Source organism: Dendrobates tinctorius, unplaced genomic scaffold, assembly GCF_039654945.1.
Source record: "Dendrobates tinctorius isolate UK_male_01 unplaced genomic scaffold, ASM3965494v1 ptg000040l, whole genome shotgun sequence".
NCBI lineage: Eukaryota > Metazoa > Chordata > Amphibia > Anura > Dendrobatidae > Dendrobates > Dendrobates tinctorius.
Window position 1 is genome coordinate 14,633,165 of NW_027361708.1, and position 15,128 is coordinate 14,648,292.

A 15,128-nucleotide genomic window follows, 5' to 3' on the forward strand; every position below is an offset into this window, starting at 1 on the left:
GTGGCTGTTGTGGCCCATATTTCACTGAGAAGTAAAATCCTCTTATCTGTTTCACAAGTTATAAAGAGAAGCTGGTTTGGTATCAAATCATGGTCAGAGTCCTTCATAGCAGCGTCATATCCCATTCTCAAACGACGACCGGCGTACGGGTCATTACAGCAGCAGCCTAACTGCAGGAAGCCAGCTATCAATCAGCATGACATTGGCAGTGATGTCCAATTGACAGAGCAGAGTGGAAGAGAAGGACCTGCTCTGTTGGCGTGCAGTGAAATTAAGCCAGAGAGTCACTGCTTGAGCCGTGAGAGATCATCACAGGCAGGGCCAGCTCCAGGTTTTTGTGGGCCCCGGGCAAAAGTGTCTCAGTGTGCCCCTTTAACACGTACCACAATTCATGATGCACAGATACGGCAAAGAAATATAGGTATAGTACAATGCCAAAGATAGCACTTACTTCTTACATTACATGAGTGATCTCTATTGTAAAATTTACAATAGCTCAGAAACTAGCAAATTCTCGCAGAGCATAGTGCGTGCCCTAGTGGGGATTCAAAAGTTTTTATTTAAGACCGGACAGTATAGAACTCCATACAGTATTCTGGGCATCACATAGTCTTCCATACAGTTTATTGGGCACCACATATTGCTTCTTACAGAATAATGAGCCTCATATAATGCTCCATACAGAATAATGAGCCCCATATATTGCTCCATACAATATAATGAGCCCCAAATATTGCTTCATACAGAATAATGGGCCTCATATAATGCTCCATACAATAAAATGAGCCCCAAATATTGCTTCATACAGAATAATGGGCCTCATATAATGCTCCATACAATATAATGAGCCCCAAATATGGCTTCATACAGAATAATGAGCCTCATATAATGCTCCATACAGAATAATGAGCCCCATATATTGCTTCACACAGTATAATGAGCCCCATATAATGCTCCATATAGAATAATGGGCCCCTTATATTGCTTCATAGAGTATAATGAGCCCCATATATTGCTTCATACAGAATAATGGGCCCCATATATTGCTTCATACAGAAAAAGGGTCCTCATATAATGCTCCTTACATAATAATGGGCATCATATACTGTAATGGTCTATACAAAATAATGGGCCCGATACAATGCTCCATACAGAACTCCATACAGAAAATGGGCCTCATATAATGCTCCATACAGAATAATGGAAACCATATGATGCTCCATACGGAATAATGGGCCCAATACAATGCTCCATACAGAATAACAGGCCCAATATAATGCTCCATACAAAATAGTGGGCCCAATATAATGATCCATACAGAATAATGAGCCCCCATGTAATGATCCATACAGAATAATTGGCCCCATATAATGCTCCATACAGAATAATTGGCAACATATAATACTTCATACAGAATGGACCTCATATAGTTCTCCATACAGAATAGGCCCTGATATGAATGGGTCACCGAGGATGATAGCAGGACCAAGCTAAGCCACCAGAAAACCAGAGAGATTGGTAACTAAGCGGATTGCAGACCCCTGATCCTATCCACACAACTAGCAGTAGCCGTAGAGCGTACCTACGATGCCCTAGACACCTCGGCACAGCTGGAGAGCTAACTAAGCCTAAAGCAAGAAAGGTGAAATCTAAACTGCCCTGGAGCAGACCCCAAAGGAATAGATAGCCCCCAAACATATATTGTCAGTGAGACAAGATGAAACACAAACGCAGGCAGAGAAATAGACTGAGGAAATGATGGGCCCAAACTGACTAGACAGGACAGGAAAGGAAAGACACTGTCTGCAATCACATAAAAAACCCTGAAAAATCCAACACGTCTGATGCACAAAAAACACTGAAGTCACATGACTTCGCCCCCACTATATCAGCACTCTGGTATATACTGGAAGCAAAGCAAAACGAGTCCAATATAACAGGGGACAGAACAAACTGACACAAGTAGTAACATATGGGCGGTGATCCAGCACAGCCCCAGCAGGAGCAAGCTGACCTGCACAAAGCAGAGATAGGCAAAACCAGATCAAATGCAAAAGATTAACAAATGAACCACTTAGCTGAACCATGCAGGAACAGAGCAGGAGACATCAGACCTCAGAAGGAAGAGGAAGGAAATCACCAGCAGGGATTGAAGGAAGTCTGCTGTCTTAAATACTCCAATCTGTAACCCCGGACCTCCAATCATCATTATCATTATCAGGTGGCAGGCCTCTGTTAATCTAACCAGCTCCACTACCTCCAGTAACCACCAGAGGGAGCCCAGAAAGACAATTCACAACAAGGCCCCATACATTGCTCCATACAGAATTGGCCCCATACAATACTCCATACAGAATAATGGACATCATATAATGCTCCAAACAGGATAATGGGCCCAATATAATGCTCCATACTGAATAATGGGCCCCATATTATGCTCAATACAGGATAATGGGCCCCATATAATGCTCCATACAGAATAATGGACACAATGTAATGCTCCAAACAGGATAATGGGCCCAATATAATGCTCCATACTGGAAAATGGGCCCCATATTATGCTCCATACAGGATAATGGGCCCCATATAATGCTCCAAACAGGATAATGGGCCCCATATAATGCTCTATACAGGATAATGGACACCATGTAATGCTCCAAACAGGATAATGGGCCCCATATAATGCTCCATACTGGATAATGGGCCCCATTTAATGCTCCATACAGGATAATGGCCCCATATAATTCTCCAAACAGGATAATGGGCCCCATATAATGCTCTGCACTGGAAAATGGGCCCCATATAATGCTTCATACAGGATAATGGGCCCCATATAATGCTCTATACTGGATAATGGGTCCCATATAATGCTCCATACAGGATAATGGGCCCCATATAATGCTCCTTACTGGATAATGGGCCCCATATAATGCTCCATACTGGATAATGGGCCCCATATAATGCTCCATACAGGATAATGGACCCCATATAATTCTCCAAACAGTATAATGGACCGCATATAATGCTCCGTACTGGATAATGGGCCCCATATAATGCTTCATACAGGATAATGGGCCCCATTTAATGCTCCATACTGGATAATGGGCCCCATATAATGCTCCGTACAGGATAATGGGCCCCATATAATGTGCCATAGAGAATAATGGCCTCATCTCCACCACTGGGCTCATTCTCCCCCCTCAATCTCATCTCCCCCACTGGGCTCATTTCCCCCCTCACTCTCATCTCCCCCGCTGGGCTCATTTCCCCCCAGCTCACTCTCATCTCCCCCCGCTCATTCTCCCCCAGGGCCCGCCACCGCTCATTCTCAACGCCGCTCACCTGAGTCCAGGTGCCGGTAACTTTTTCCTGTGAGAGCGTACGGTTATGTGGTACTGCTTATTACGGTCATGACTATGGGCGCACATTAATGAGCGGTAACATGTGGACCGTGCGCTCTCACAGGAAAAAACATAGTGGTCAGTATGATGTTTTGTGGAGGGCGGAGGGCGGGGGATTGACCCCAGACTTATAAATAAATAAATAAATAAAAAAAAAACTTGCTCAGGTGCCCAGTGGGCCCCCCGTCTCGCCAGGGCCGCGGCACTTGCCCGGATATGCTGGGTGCTGACGCCAGCCCTGATCACAGGGCAAAACAGACAGGTAGTTTTAAACTTCCAGCTTGTAAGTTCTATGCCCCATAGGAAAAAAAAACTTAAGTCTCTCATAATTCTTTTAAATTTTATTCATTCCATGTTAAAAGGCAACATTATGTTTCAGCTATGCAATGCTTTGCTGAAGCCAGAACAGCTCTATTCCTGTTTGTGAATTCAGAAAGTCTTGCACATCCAAAATGTGATGTTGACATTTATGATAAAATAAAAGAAAAAGATAAGCTTTAACCACTTCATGACATGCGCTGTAGATGTACGACGCATGGAAAGAACAAGAAAGAGGTATGTGAAAACAGGGATCACCAAAATAAGAGACGTTTTATTAAAGTATGATGAACAACATATGAGAAACAAACAAATGAAAAGCATTTAAAAAGGAAAGCCAAACATGGCTCCCAAGAACCACAACCCAAAACAACCTATGACATGGTTGCTAATGGTCTCAGAACAGGATTGTGGAGCATATAAAGTAGGGGCAAAGCATGTAAAAGTAGACACAAAAGTGCAAAAGTGCTAGGTGGTAGAATATATGAGCAAGATTCAACAGAATCAAGTATATTGAAGGAAAAGGAAGAGGGGAAAAGATATAATCGATATCCACATTATGTTAAATGCACAATGCCCTCAAGACATATATTAATGCAAAGTATAATTGAAGCAAAAGTACAAAACCAACATGGACAATAGCAGGCAAAATAGCAAGTCAAAGAACAGCTGCAAAAAATGCTTAGCACAAACTTTGGATTTTTTTTTACCACTTAAATAAAAAAACTATACATGTTTGATATCTTAAACTTGTAATGACCTGGAGAATCATAATGGCAGGTCAGTTTTAGCATTTGGTGAACATGGTAAAAAAAAACAAACAAAAAACAATTGTGGAATTGCACTTTTGTTTTTGCAACGTCACCACACATGAATTTTTTTCTTATTTTCCAGTAGACCATATGTTAAAACCAATGGTAATGTTCAAAAGTACAACTCATCGTGCAAAACAAAAAGCAAGCCCTCACATGGCCATATTGACGGAAAAATTAAAAAGTTATGGCTGTGGGAAGAAGAGGAGCAAACAACAAATCCAAAAAAGGAAAATTGGGCTATTAGGAGAGCACACATTGGGATATTCTGACCTTAATTAGGACAAGTCACCCAGATGACAAATCCACCTTTAAACCTCTAGGATGGCTTAAAAATATTAGTGATCAAAGCCTCAAAGACCTTAAAATCTGAAAACACTGATATGATGATATGTTTTATTTTTCTGAACTTGTTACAGGTATCTGAGAGAGTCCGAGTTCTGGTGACAGATGCCAATGATGAGAGCCCAGAGTTTCTCAACACACCTTACATTGTGACTGTTCTTGAGGTACAGTTAAACTCCTTTCAAAGTTTTTTTGGTGGGATGAAACTACGACTTTTATTCAGATCTCAGTGTCTGTGAACGTGTAGGAAATATTCAGTGAGACTTAATGATATTCCTAGAACAACAGGGAATGTGTTTTCATGGTCTATCAATAGACTTTATCAATATTCCTTAAAGGGGTTGAACTAAGTATAGAATCGTAGAGTTGGAAGGGACCTCCTGGGCCATCTGGTCCAACCCCCTGCTCAAAGCAGGATTCGCTAAATCATCCCAGTCAGATGTCTGTCCAGCCTCTGTTTGAAGACTTCCATTGAAGGAGAACTCACCACTTCTCGTGGCAGCCTGTTCCACTCATTGATCACTCTAACTGTCAAAAAGTTTTTTCTAATATCTAATCTGTGCCTCCTCCCATTCAGTTTCATCCCATTGCTTCTAGTCTTTCCTTGTGCAAATGAGAATAAAGTTGAGCCTTCTACAATGTGACAGCCCTTTAGATATTTGTAGACAGCAATTAAGTCTCCTCTCAGTCTTCTCTTTTGCAAACTAAACATTCCCAAATCCTGCAACCTTTCCTCATAAGACAGGGTTTGCAGACCGGTCACCATTCTGGTCGCTCTTTTCTGAACTTGCTCCAGTTTGTTGATGTCTTTTTTAAAATGTGGTGCCCAAAACTGGACACAATATTCCAGATGAGGTCTGACCAAAGAGGAGTAGAGGGAAATAATGACTTCACGTGATCTAGACTGTATGCTTCTGTTAATACATCCTAGAACTGCATTTGCCTTTTTTGCTGCTGCATCACACTGTTGACTCATATTCAGTCTGTGATCTATTAGTATACCCAAGTCTTTTTCACATGTGCTGTCACTTAGCCCTATTCCTCCCATTCTATATATGCTTTTTTCATTTTTATTGCCCAGATGTAGTACTTTGCATTTCTCCCTGTTAAAAACCATTCTGTTAGTTACTGCCCACTTCTCCAGTTTATTTAAATCTTTTTGAATCCTCTCTCTCTCTTCTCTAGTATTAGCTATCCCTCCTAGCTTTGTGTCATCAGCAAATTTAATCAGTTTACCCTCAATTCCTTCATCTAAATCGATGATAAAGATGTTGAACAATACAGGGCCCAGGACAGAGCCCTGTGGTACCCCACTTGAGACATTCTTCCAACTGGATGTGCAGCCATTTACGACCACTCTTTGGGTCCGATCACTAAGCCAGCTATGAATCCACCTAACAGTTGCCTTGTCCATTCCATACTTAGTCATTTTTTCAATAAGGATTGTATGAGAGACTTTGTCAAATGCTTTGCTGAAGTCAAGATATACTATATCTACAGCATTTCCTTGATCCACCCAATCAGTGATACCGTCATAGAAGGAAATTAAGTTAGTCTGACATGACTTATTAGTTACAAACCCATGCTGACTCTGTTTGATCACTTCATTCTTATCCAGGTATTGACTTACATGTTGTTTAATAATTTGTTCAAAGATCTTTCCTGGTATAGAAGTCAGACTCACCGGCCTATAGTTGCCTGGGTCCACCTTCTTCCCCTTTTTGAAGATAGGAACAACATTTGCTCTTCTCCAGTCTTCTGGCACTTCTCCTGTTCTCCAAGAATTTTCAAAGATTATGGAGAGTGGTTCAGAAATTTCTTCTGCTATCTCCTTCAGTACTCTGGGGTGTAATTCATCTGGACCTGGAGACTTGAATTCATTTAGGTTAGCTAAGTGTTTCCTCACTATCTTTCTGTTTATAGATATCCTGGATTCTTCTATTCCCTTAATAGGACAGTGAATAACAGTTGGTGTTACATTTCCTTTCTGAGAGAAAACAGATGCAAAATAGGAATTTAAAAGTTCAGCCTTCTCAACATCCTGTCTTACCATTTCATCATTTTCATCCTGTAAAAATCCTATAGCATCTTTGGCTTTTCTTTTACTTTTGACATATCCCCAAAATCCTTTATTATTGCTTTTGACATCTCTTGCAAGCCTCAATTCATTTTCAGCTTTAGCTAATCTGATTTGTGCCCTGCAGATTCTGCAGACAGCATTATATTCTTCTTTAGATATGCCTCCCTCTTTCCATTTTATAAACATTTTTTTCTTCCTTTTTAGCATGTGCTTAAGTTCTGTGTTCACCCATCCTGGTTTCCTTAAATGCTTCCTATTCTTCCCTCTTTTCGGAATTGTTAACAACTGTGCTTTGAGAATTTCATTTTTCAAGATTTCCCATCCTTCCTGGACATTTTTGTCTTTAAGGATATCCAGCCATTGGATTCCTCCAATTATCTTTCTGAATCCCTTAAAATCTGCCTTTCTGAAATCTAACCTTGACGTCTGAGTCTTCACAGGTCTTCCGCCTCTAGTTATCCAAAATTCTAAAATAGCATGGTCGCTACCTCCTAGGGTTCCAGCCACTTTTACCTCCTCAACCATTTCCTCCCTGTTTATAAGGATTAGATCCAAGGTAGCAGTTCCCCTTGTTTTCTCCCCTACCTTTTGGAAGATAAAGTTGTCAGCAAGAGAGGATAAGAATTTCCTTGACCTGTTAGTTTTGCCTGAGAGAGATTCCCAACAAATGTCTGGATAGTTGAAATCTCCCATGACAACTATGTCATATTTTTTGGAGAACTTGGCCATTTGATGCATAAAGAGTTCATCCATATCTTCAGCTTGCACAGGCGGCCTGTAGTAAATGCCTACAATGGTGTCCTTTCCATTGTTCTGTCCTTGTATTCTTACCCAAACAGTTTCCACAGAACTCCCAGTCTCTGAAGCTTCAATCTCTGTGCAGATATATGCGTTTCTAACATACAATGCAACACCCCCTCCTCGTTTATCAAGTCTGTTTCTTGCAAATAAGTTGTATCCTTCTAGTCTTGTATTCCAATCATGTGTATCGTCCCACCAAGTTTCAGTGATTCCAATGACATCATATTTCTTTTCCTGTGTTAGTAGTTCCAATTCTCCTTGTTTGTTGCCCATGCTTTGTGCATTAGTATAGAAACATTTTAGTTTGTGATTGGTTTCTCTTTCTCCAATATTTTTATTAATTAGATTCTTTCGTCTTTGTTCTTCCTTTCCACTTCTATTAGCAGAGTTCTCAATAGCATTTGTCAGGTGTATGGCTTTTTCTGGTCTTTTGCTTCCCTTCCCATGTTGTTCTAGTTTAAAGCTCTCCTTACAAGTGTAGCAAGGCGACTTCCAAATACATGCTTTCCAGTCTTCGTAAGGTGCACCCCATCTCTAGCAAGTAGTCCATCGTATAAGTAGTTCACTCCGTGATCCAGAAATCCAAATCGTTGCTGACGGCACCATCGACGTAGCCAGTTGTTCACCTGCAGAATCTTATTCCACCTCCTTGTTCCATGGCCATCCACTGGGAGGATGGAAGAGAAGACCACCTGCGCTCCCAGTTCTTTCACTTTCTTGCCTAAGTCTTCAAAGTCTCTGCAGATGGTTTCCAGGTCGTTTCTTGTGGTGTCATTTGTCCCCACATGTAGTAGCAGGAATGGGTAGTCATCTGTAGGTCTGAAGAGTCCTGATATCCTGTCAGACACATCTTTAATTTTTGCACCTGGAAGACAGCACATTTCTCTTGAAGTTATATCCGGTCTGCAGATAGCGGCCTCTGTTCCTCTCAACAGGGAATCCCCCATGACCACCACTCTCCGTTTCTTCTTCACAACATTTTTCTTTCTCCATCCAGGAGGACTCTGAAGGCGTACAAGGTTGCTGTTTGTTGGCAAAGTCTTATCCTGATGTATTTCTTCATCATTTTCCTGCGTGAGAGCCTGGTACTGGTTCCTGAGCAGTATGGGTGCTGACTGCCTCCTGATCCTCCTGCTTCTCTGGGTCACATGTCTCCATTCCTCTGTTTCTTCAGGTGCACTTCGAATTTCTTCTCTTTCTGTAACATGAAGAGATAATTCTGCTCTGTCCAAGAACTCTTCACCTTCCTTAATGATCTTCAACGTAGCCAACCTCTCTTCGAGATTTTGCAACTTTTCCTCCAACAGGGACACAAGCTTGCATTTGTGGCATGTGAAGTTTGGCTTTTCCACTGGTAAGTCTGTGAACATGTAGCAAGAAATGCAGCTCACCAAATGGCTCCTGGCCTCTTCCATCTTGAGATTTCTTAAAAACGATGAAAGATGAAAGATGAGCCAAAATTCGATAGGCGCGCGGGTTTTCCGATTTCCTCTTTTCAGCTGCAACGGCCAAAACCCAGTGATCGTTGAGCTCGCGGAGACTCTTCACTTATCCCAGAAGGCACTGGGAATATGCAAATGATCTCCTCAAGACTCTTCCCCTGGTATATAAGTTATCCCCTTATTGATCACTAATGGTGCGACCACTGGGTCCATGGAGGTCCCAGTAATCAGAAAGTTATCCTCTATTGATAACGTATTTGCTTGGTACAACTCCTTTAACTAGGGATTCTATATTCCATTGCCAGATGCTATATATTTGGTTATCGCAGGCACTGTCATAACTTTAAAACAGTGTTGGCTACTTTACTTCATTTTTACAAATGTGTTGAGGACTTGATTTTGTGGCACTTACTATTATATAGGTATGACAGGTTCTCCTCCATTCTCCTCCTTTGTGAAACACACTCCGCTGTTAGTATGGCCTTCCTCACTGTCTGACCACCTCTCTTGCTGATAAGATGACTGCTGATGAAGAAACACATGACCAGTAGTGTCCGTCAGCCTCGTTCAATTAAAAACACCTGACATAAGGAAGATGCTTTTCTATTGGATGAGGCTGATGGACAGGTCTGGTCACATGTTCCTCCATTAACAGCCATGCTGTGCAGACTGTGAGACAGGATAATATGTCATAGTAATTGGCAAGTGCATCATGTCCCAGACATCTTTGCTAAAATATAGATAAAATAGACAACCCATTTAAGGAAACTTATTAATAAATTGGCTATCACCCAGTGATATCACCTTTCAGGAGTGATTTAAGTTTGCTGAAAGAATCTATGAGTATAAGAGATCTAGTTCTAGGAATCAGAATCATATAAATGGCAGCTTACACATGAAAAATCAAGATTATTTTACATATATCTGACATCCGTAACACACGTACAGAGCATGTTGGATGTAGTTGTATGGAGCAGGCTCAGGAGCTGAGCCTGAAACATACTCTGCCAATTTTGATAAACAGCCTGCATCTGCCTGGAACAGCAGCAATCATAGCTGAGCGATCATGGATGCTGATGGATGGCAAAGACAGCTGAATGGCTCCATGGCTGTCATATTGGTACACCTGTGAAGCCCAGCCAAAGGCAGAGCTTCACAGGACAATGTCATTTTAGCTATATACTGCAATAAAATCGTTGTGAACCATATAGAACAAGTGATCAGACAACCTCAAGTTTAAGTCAGCTAAAAGGACAAAAATAAAGTAAAAAAAAAATAGCAAAGTAATAATTTGCCTCACGATTCCCCATTAAAAATAGATATGAAAAAATACATGTATGAAATATAAAGTTATCTAACTTGTACAGTAAAATCAGTAAAGCAAGAAAATATCCAAATGGTAGAATTGCCATTTTTGTATAAAAAAACAAGCACCCGCACATCTCAAATAACTGAAAGCTAAAAAAGATACAAGTTTCAGAAAATTGCGACATACAATTAGGTCCATATATATTTGGACAGAGACAACATTTTTCTAGTTTTGGTTCTAGACATTACCACAATGAATTTTGAACAAAACAATTCAGATGCAGTTGAAGTTCAGACTTTCAGCTTTCATTTGAGGGTATCCACATTAAAATTGGATGAAGGGTTTAGGAGTTTCAGCTCCTTAACATGTGCCAACCAGTTTTTAATGGGACCAAAAGTAATTGGACAGATTAAATAATTTTAAATAAAATGTTCATTTCTAGTACTTGGTTGAAAACCCTTTGATGGCAATTACTGCCTGAAGTCTTGAACTCATGGACATCACCAGGCGATGTGTTTCCTCCTTTTTGATGCTCTGCCAGGCCTTCACTGTGGTGGTTTTCAGTTGCTGTTTGTTTGTGGGCCTTTCTGTCTGAAGTTTAGTCTTTAACAAGTGAAATGCATGCTCAATTGGGTTGAGATCAGGTGACTGACTTGGCCATTCAAGAATATTCCACTTCTTTGCTTTAATAAACTCCTGGGTTGCTTTGGCTTTAAGTTTTGGGTCATTGTCCATCTGTAGTATGAAACGACCACCAATCAGTTTGGCTGCATTTGGCTGGATCTGACCACACAATATGGCTCTGAATACCTCAGAATTCATTCAGCTGCTTCTGTCCTGTGTCACATCATCAATAAACACTAGTGACCCAGTGCCACTGGCAGCCACGCATGTCCAAGCCATCACACTGCCTCCGACGTGTTTTACAGATGATGTAGTATGCTTTGGATCATGAGCTGTACCGCGCCTTCGCCATACTTTTCTCTTTCCATCATTCTGGTAGAGGTTGATCTTGGTTTCATCTGTCCAAAGAATGTTCTTCCAGAACTGTGCTGGCTTTTTTAGATGTTTTTCAGCAAAGTCCAGTCTAGCCTTTTTATTCTTGAAGCTTATGAGTGGCTTGCACCGTGCAGTGAACCCTCTGTATTTGCTTTCATGCAGTCTTCCCTTTATGGTAGATTTGGATATTGATATGCCTACCTCCTGGAGAGTGTTGTTCACTTGGTTGGCTGTTGTGAAGGGGTTTCTCTTCACCATGGATATTATTCTGCGATCATCCACCACTGTTGTCTTCTGTGGCCGCCCAGGTCTTTTGATGAGTTCACCAGTGCTTTCTTTCTCAGGATGTACCAAGCTGTAGATTTTGCCACTCCTAATGTTGTAACAATTTCTCAGATGGGTTTTTTCTGTTTTTGCAGCTTAAGGACGGCTTGTTTCACCTGCATGGAGATCTCCTTTGATCGCATGTTTCCTTCACAGCAAAACCTTCCAAATGCAAGCACTGCACCTAAAATCAACTCCAAGCCATTTATCTGCTTAATTGAGAATGACATAACAAAGGGATTTCCCACACGTGTCCATGAAATAGTCTTGGAGTCAATTGTCCAAATACTTTTGGTCCCTTTAAAAACAGGGTGGCACATGTTAGGCCATTTTCACATTTGCGTTTCAGGGTGCAGCGACGACCTGCGCACGGCCGCCGCTAAGCCCTGCCCCCTGCCACGCCTCCGCTGGTAGCTCCGCCTCCGAGCGCATGACGTTACATGCGTCATGCGTCCCCTATCTTTATCACTGAGGATGCAGGCCGTGCACAGTACGCATTTGGCGGCGCCTGCGTCCTCTTGACGGTGCGATGAGTGCAACCAAATTGCAACAGGTTGTGTTTGGCGCTGGTCGGCGCACTGTCAAAAGGACGCAGGCGCCGCCCAAACGCATACTGCTCACGGCCTGCGTCTTCAGTGATAAAGATAGGGGACGCATGACGCAAGCAGCGTCATGCGCCCGGAGGCGGAGCTACCGGCGGAGACGCGGCAGGGGGCGGGGCTTAGCAGCGGCCGTGTGCAGGCCGTCGCTGCGCCCTGAAGCGCAAATGTGAAACCGGCCTTAAGGAGCTGAAACTCCTATAGAATAAAAAAACTATACTACAGGGTGGGCCATTTGAATGGATACGCCTAAATAAAATGGGAATGGTTGGTGATATCAACTTCCAGTTTGTGGCACATTAGGATATGGGAGGGGGGAAACGGGTGGTGACCATGGCGGCCATTTTGAAGTTGGATATTTTGGATCCAACTTAATTTTTTTCAATGTGAAGAGGGTCATGTGACACATCAAACTTATTGAGAATTTCATAAGAAAAACAATGGTGTGCTTAGTTTTAATGTAACTTTATTTCTTCTGCGGTGTTGCTATCAGTGTGTCAAGAGTGGAAGAAGAGGGGTTGCATTGACAATCCAACACAATGGGCAGCACTTTGAACACATTTTATAAGTGGTCATAAACTTGTAAATAACTCATGAAAGAATAAAGTTACATTAAAAACAAGCACACCAGTGTTTTTTTTTGTGAAATTCTCAATAAGTTTGATGCATCACATGACCCTCTTCCCATTGGAAAAAATAAAATTGAATCCAAAATGGCCGACTTCAAAATGGCCACCATGGTCACCACCCATCTTGAAAAGTTTTTCCCCTCCCATATACTAATGTGCTACAAACAGGAAGTTGATTTCACCAACCATTCCCATTTTATTTAGGTGTATCCATATAAATGGCCCACCTTGTAGTTTGGTGACACCGTAATTGAGCTAGCCCGTGGAATCATATTACCAGGTAAATGTTACCACACAGTGAGTGCCATAAAATAAAAAAAAACTATGGCAGAATTGCATTGTTTCACAATTTTACTGCATTTGGATTTTTTTTTGTTTTGTAGTGCATTGTGTGCAATAAATTAACCCCTTTCCTTCATTGGACGTAATATTCCGTCCATGTGCCCTGGGCCCTAATTAATATGGACGGAATATTACGTCATAGCGATAAGCGGCGCCCACGTGGTGAGCGCCGCTTATCGCGGCCGGGTGTCAGCTAATTATCATAGCTGACACCCGGCACAATGTGTCAGGGGCGGTCACGGACCGCCCCCAACACGTTAACCCCTTGTACACCGCGATCAAATACGATCGCGGTGTACCAGGGGTTAAAGGGAAGCATCGGCAGGGAGGGGGCCCCCTCCGTGCTTCCCTGAGCCCCCCACAGCAGCGCAATGTGCAGCGCTGCTGCGGGGGTCTCCTTTCCTGCAGGTTCCCGGATCCAATATGGTGGCGGGGACCTCCGGGGGCCTGCAGGAAGCTGGCTTCCTCAGTGCCTGCAAAGCGCAGGCAAGGAGGAAACCTGCACACTGCCTGTGACAGATTGCTGATCTGTCACAGCGATCTGTGATGTGACATATCAGCGATCTGTCACAGGACAGTTATGTCCCCTCTGGGACATTGTAATAAAGTAAAAAAAAAAAAGTGTAAAAATAATTTGAAAAAAATCGCTAAATAAATTCAAGAAAAAAAAATATTCCCCAATAAATTCATTTTTTGGAAAGAAAAAAAACAAAACAATAAAAGTACACATATTTGCTATCACCGCGTCCGTAACGACCCGCCCTATAAAACTGTCCCATTAGATAACCCCTTAAGCAAACCCCTTAAAAAATAAAAATAAAAAATGAACCAAAAAATAATGATTTATTATCATACTGCCGAACAAAAAGTGCAATAACGCACAATCAAAAAGACGCATATAAATATCCATGGTACCACTGAAAACATCATCTTGTCCCGCAAAAAACAAGCCACCACACAGCATCATCAGCAAAAAAATAAAAAAGTTATAGTTCACAGAAAAAAGCGATGCAAAAATAATTATTTTTTATATAAAATTGTTTTCATTGCATAAAAGCGCCAAAACATAAAAAAACGACATAAATGACATGTCGCTGTAACCGTACTGACCCGAAGAAGAAAACCGCTTTTTCAATTTTATCGCACGCGGAACGGCGTAAACGCACCACCAAAAAGAAATTCACGAAACGCTGGTTTTTGTAAATTCTGCGTCCCAAAAAACAAAATAAAAAGCAATCAAAAAATGTCACATGCCCGAAAATGGTACCAATAAAAACATCAACTCTTCCCGCAAAAAATAAGACCTCACATGACTCAGTGGGTCAAAATATGGACAAATTATAGCTCTCAATATGTGGTGATGCAAAAACTATTTTTACAATAAAAAGCGTCTTTTAGCGTGTGACAGCTGCCAAATATAAATACCGCCATAAATAGTAAATGAAACCCCCCGTTATCACCCCCTTAGTTAGGGAAAAATAATAGAATTAAAAAAATGTATTTATTTCCATTTTCCCATTAGGGTTAGGGCTAGTGTTATGATGAGTCACCGAAGGAGGAAAAAACAAAATACCAGCTAAGTCCAGAAAAACCAGAGAGGTTGGCAGCTATTGGACTGCAGACCCCTGAACCTATCCACAACAACTAGCAGTAGCCGTGGGGGGTTCCTACGGTGCCCTAGACCCCTCGATCACAGCCGGAGAACTATATAGCCTAAAGACAGAAAG

At 41.7% G+C, this 15,128-nt stretch overlaps 1 protein-coding gene across 1 annotated transcript in view; it reads left to right on the forward strand.

The window, feature by feature from the left end:
• The window catches only part of CDHR1 (cadherin related family member 1), a 271,365-nt gene that overhangs the window by 22,932 nt on the left and 233,305 nt on the right, over positions 1 to 15,128 (forward strand). The window contains exon 5 of the mRNA XM_073574822.1: positions 4,951 to 5,040. Within this exon, the coding sequence (XP_073430923.1) occupies positions 4,951 to 5,040 (90 nt within the window). The remainder of the gene's footprint in view (positions 1 to 4,950; positions 5,041 to 15,128) is intronic.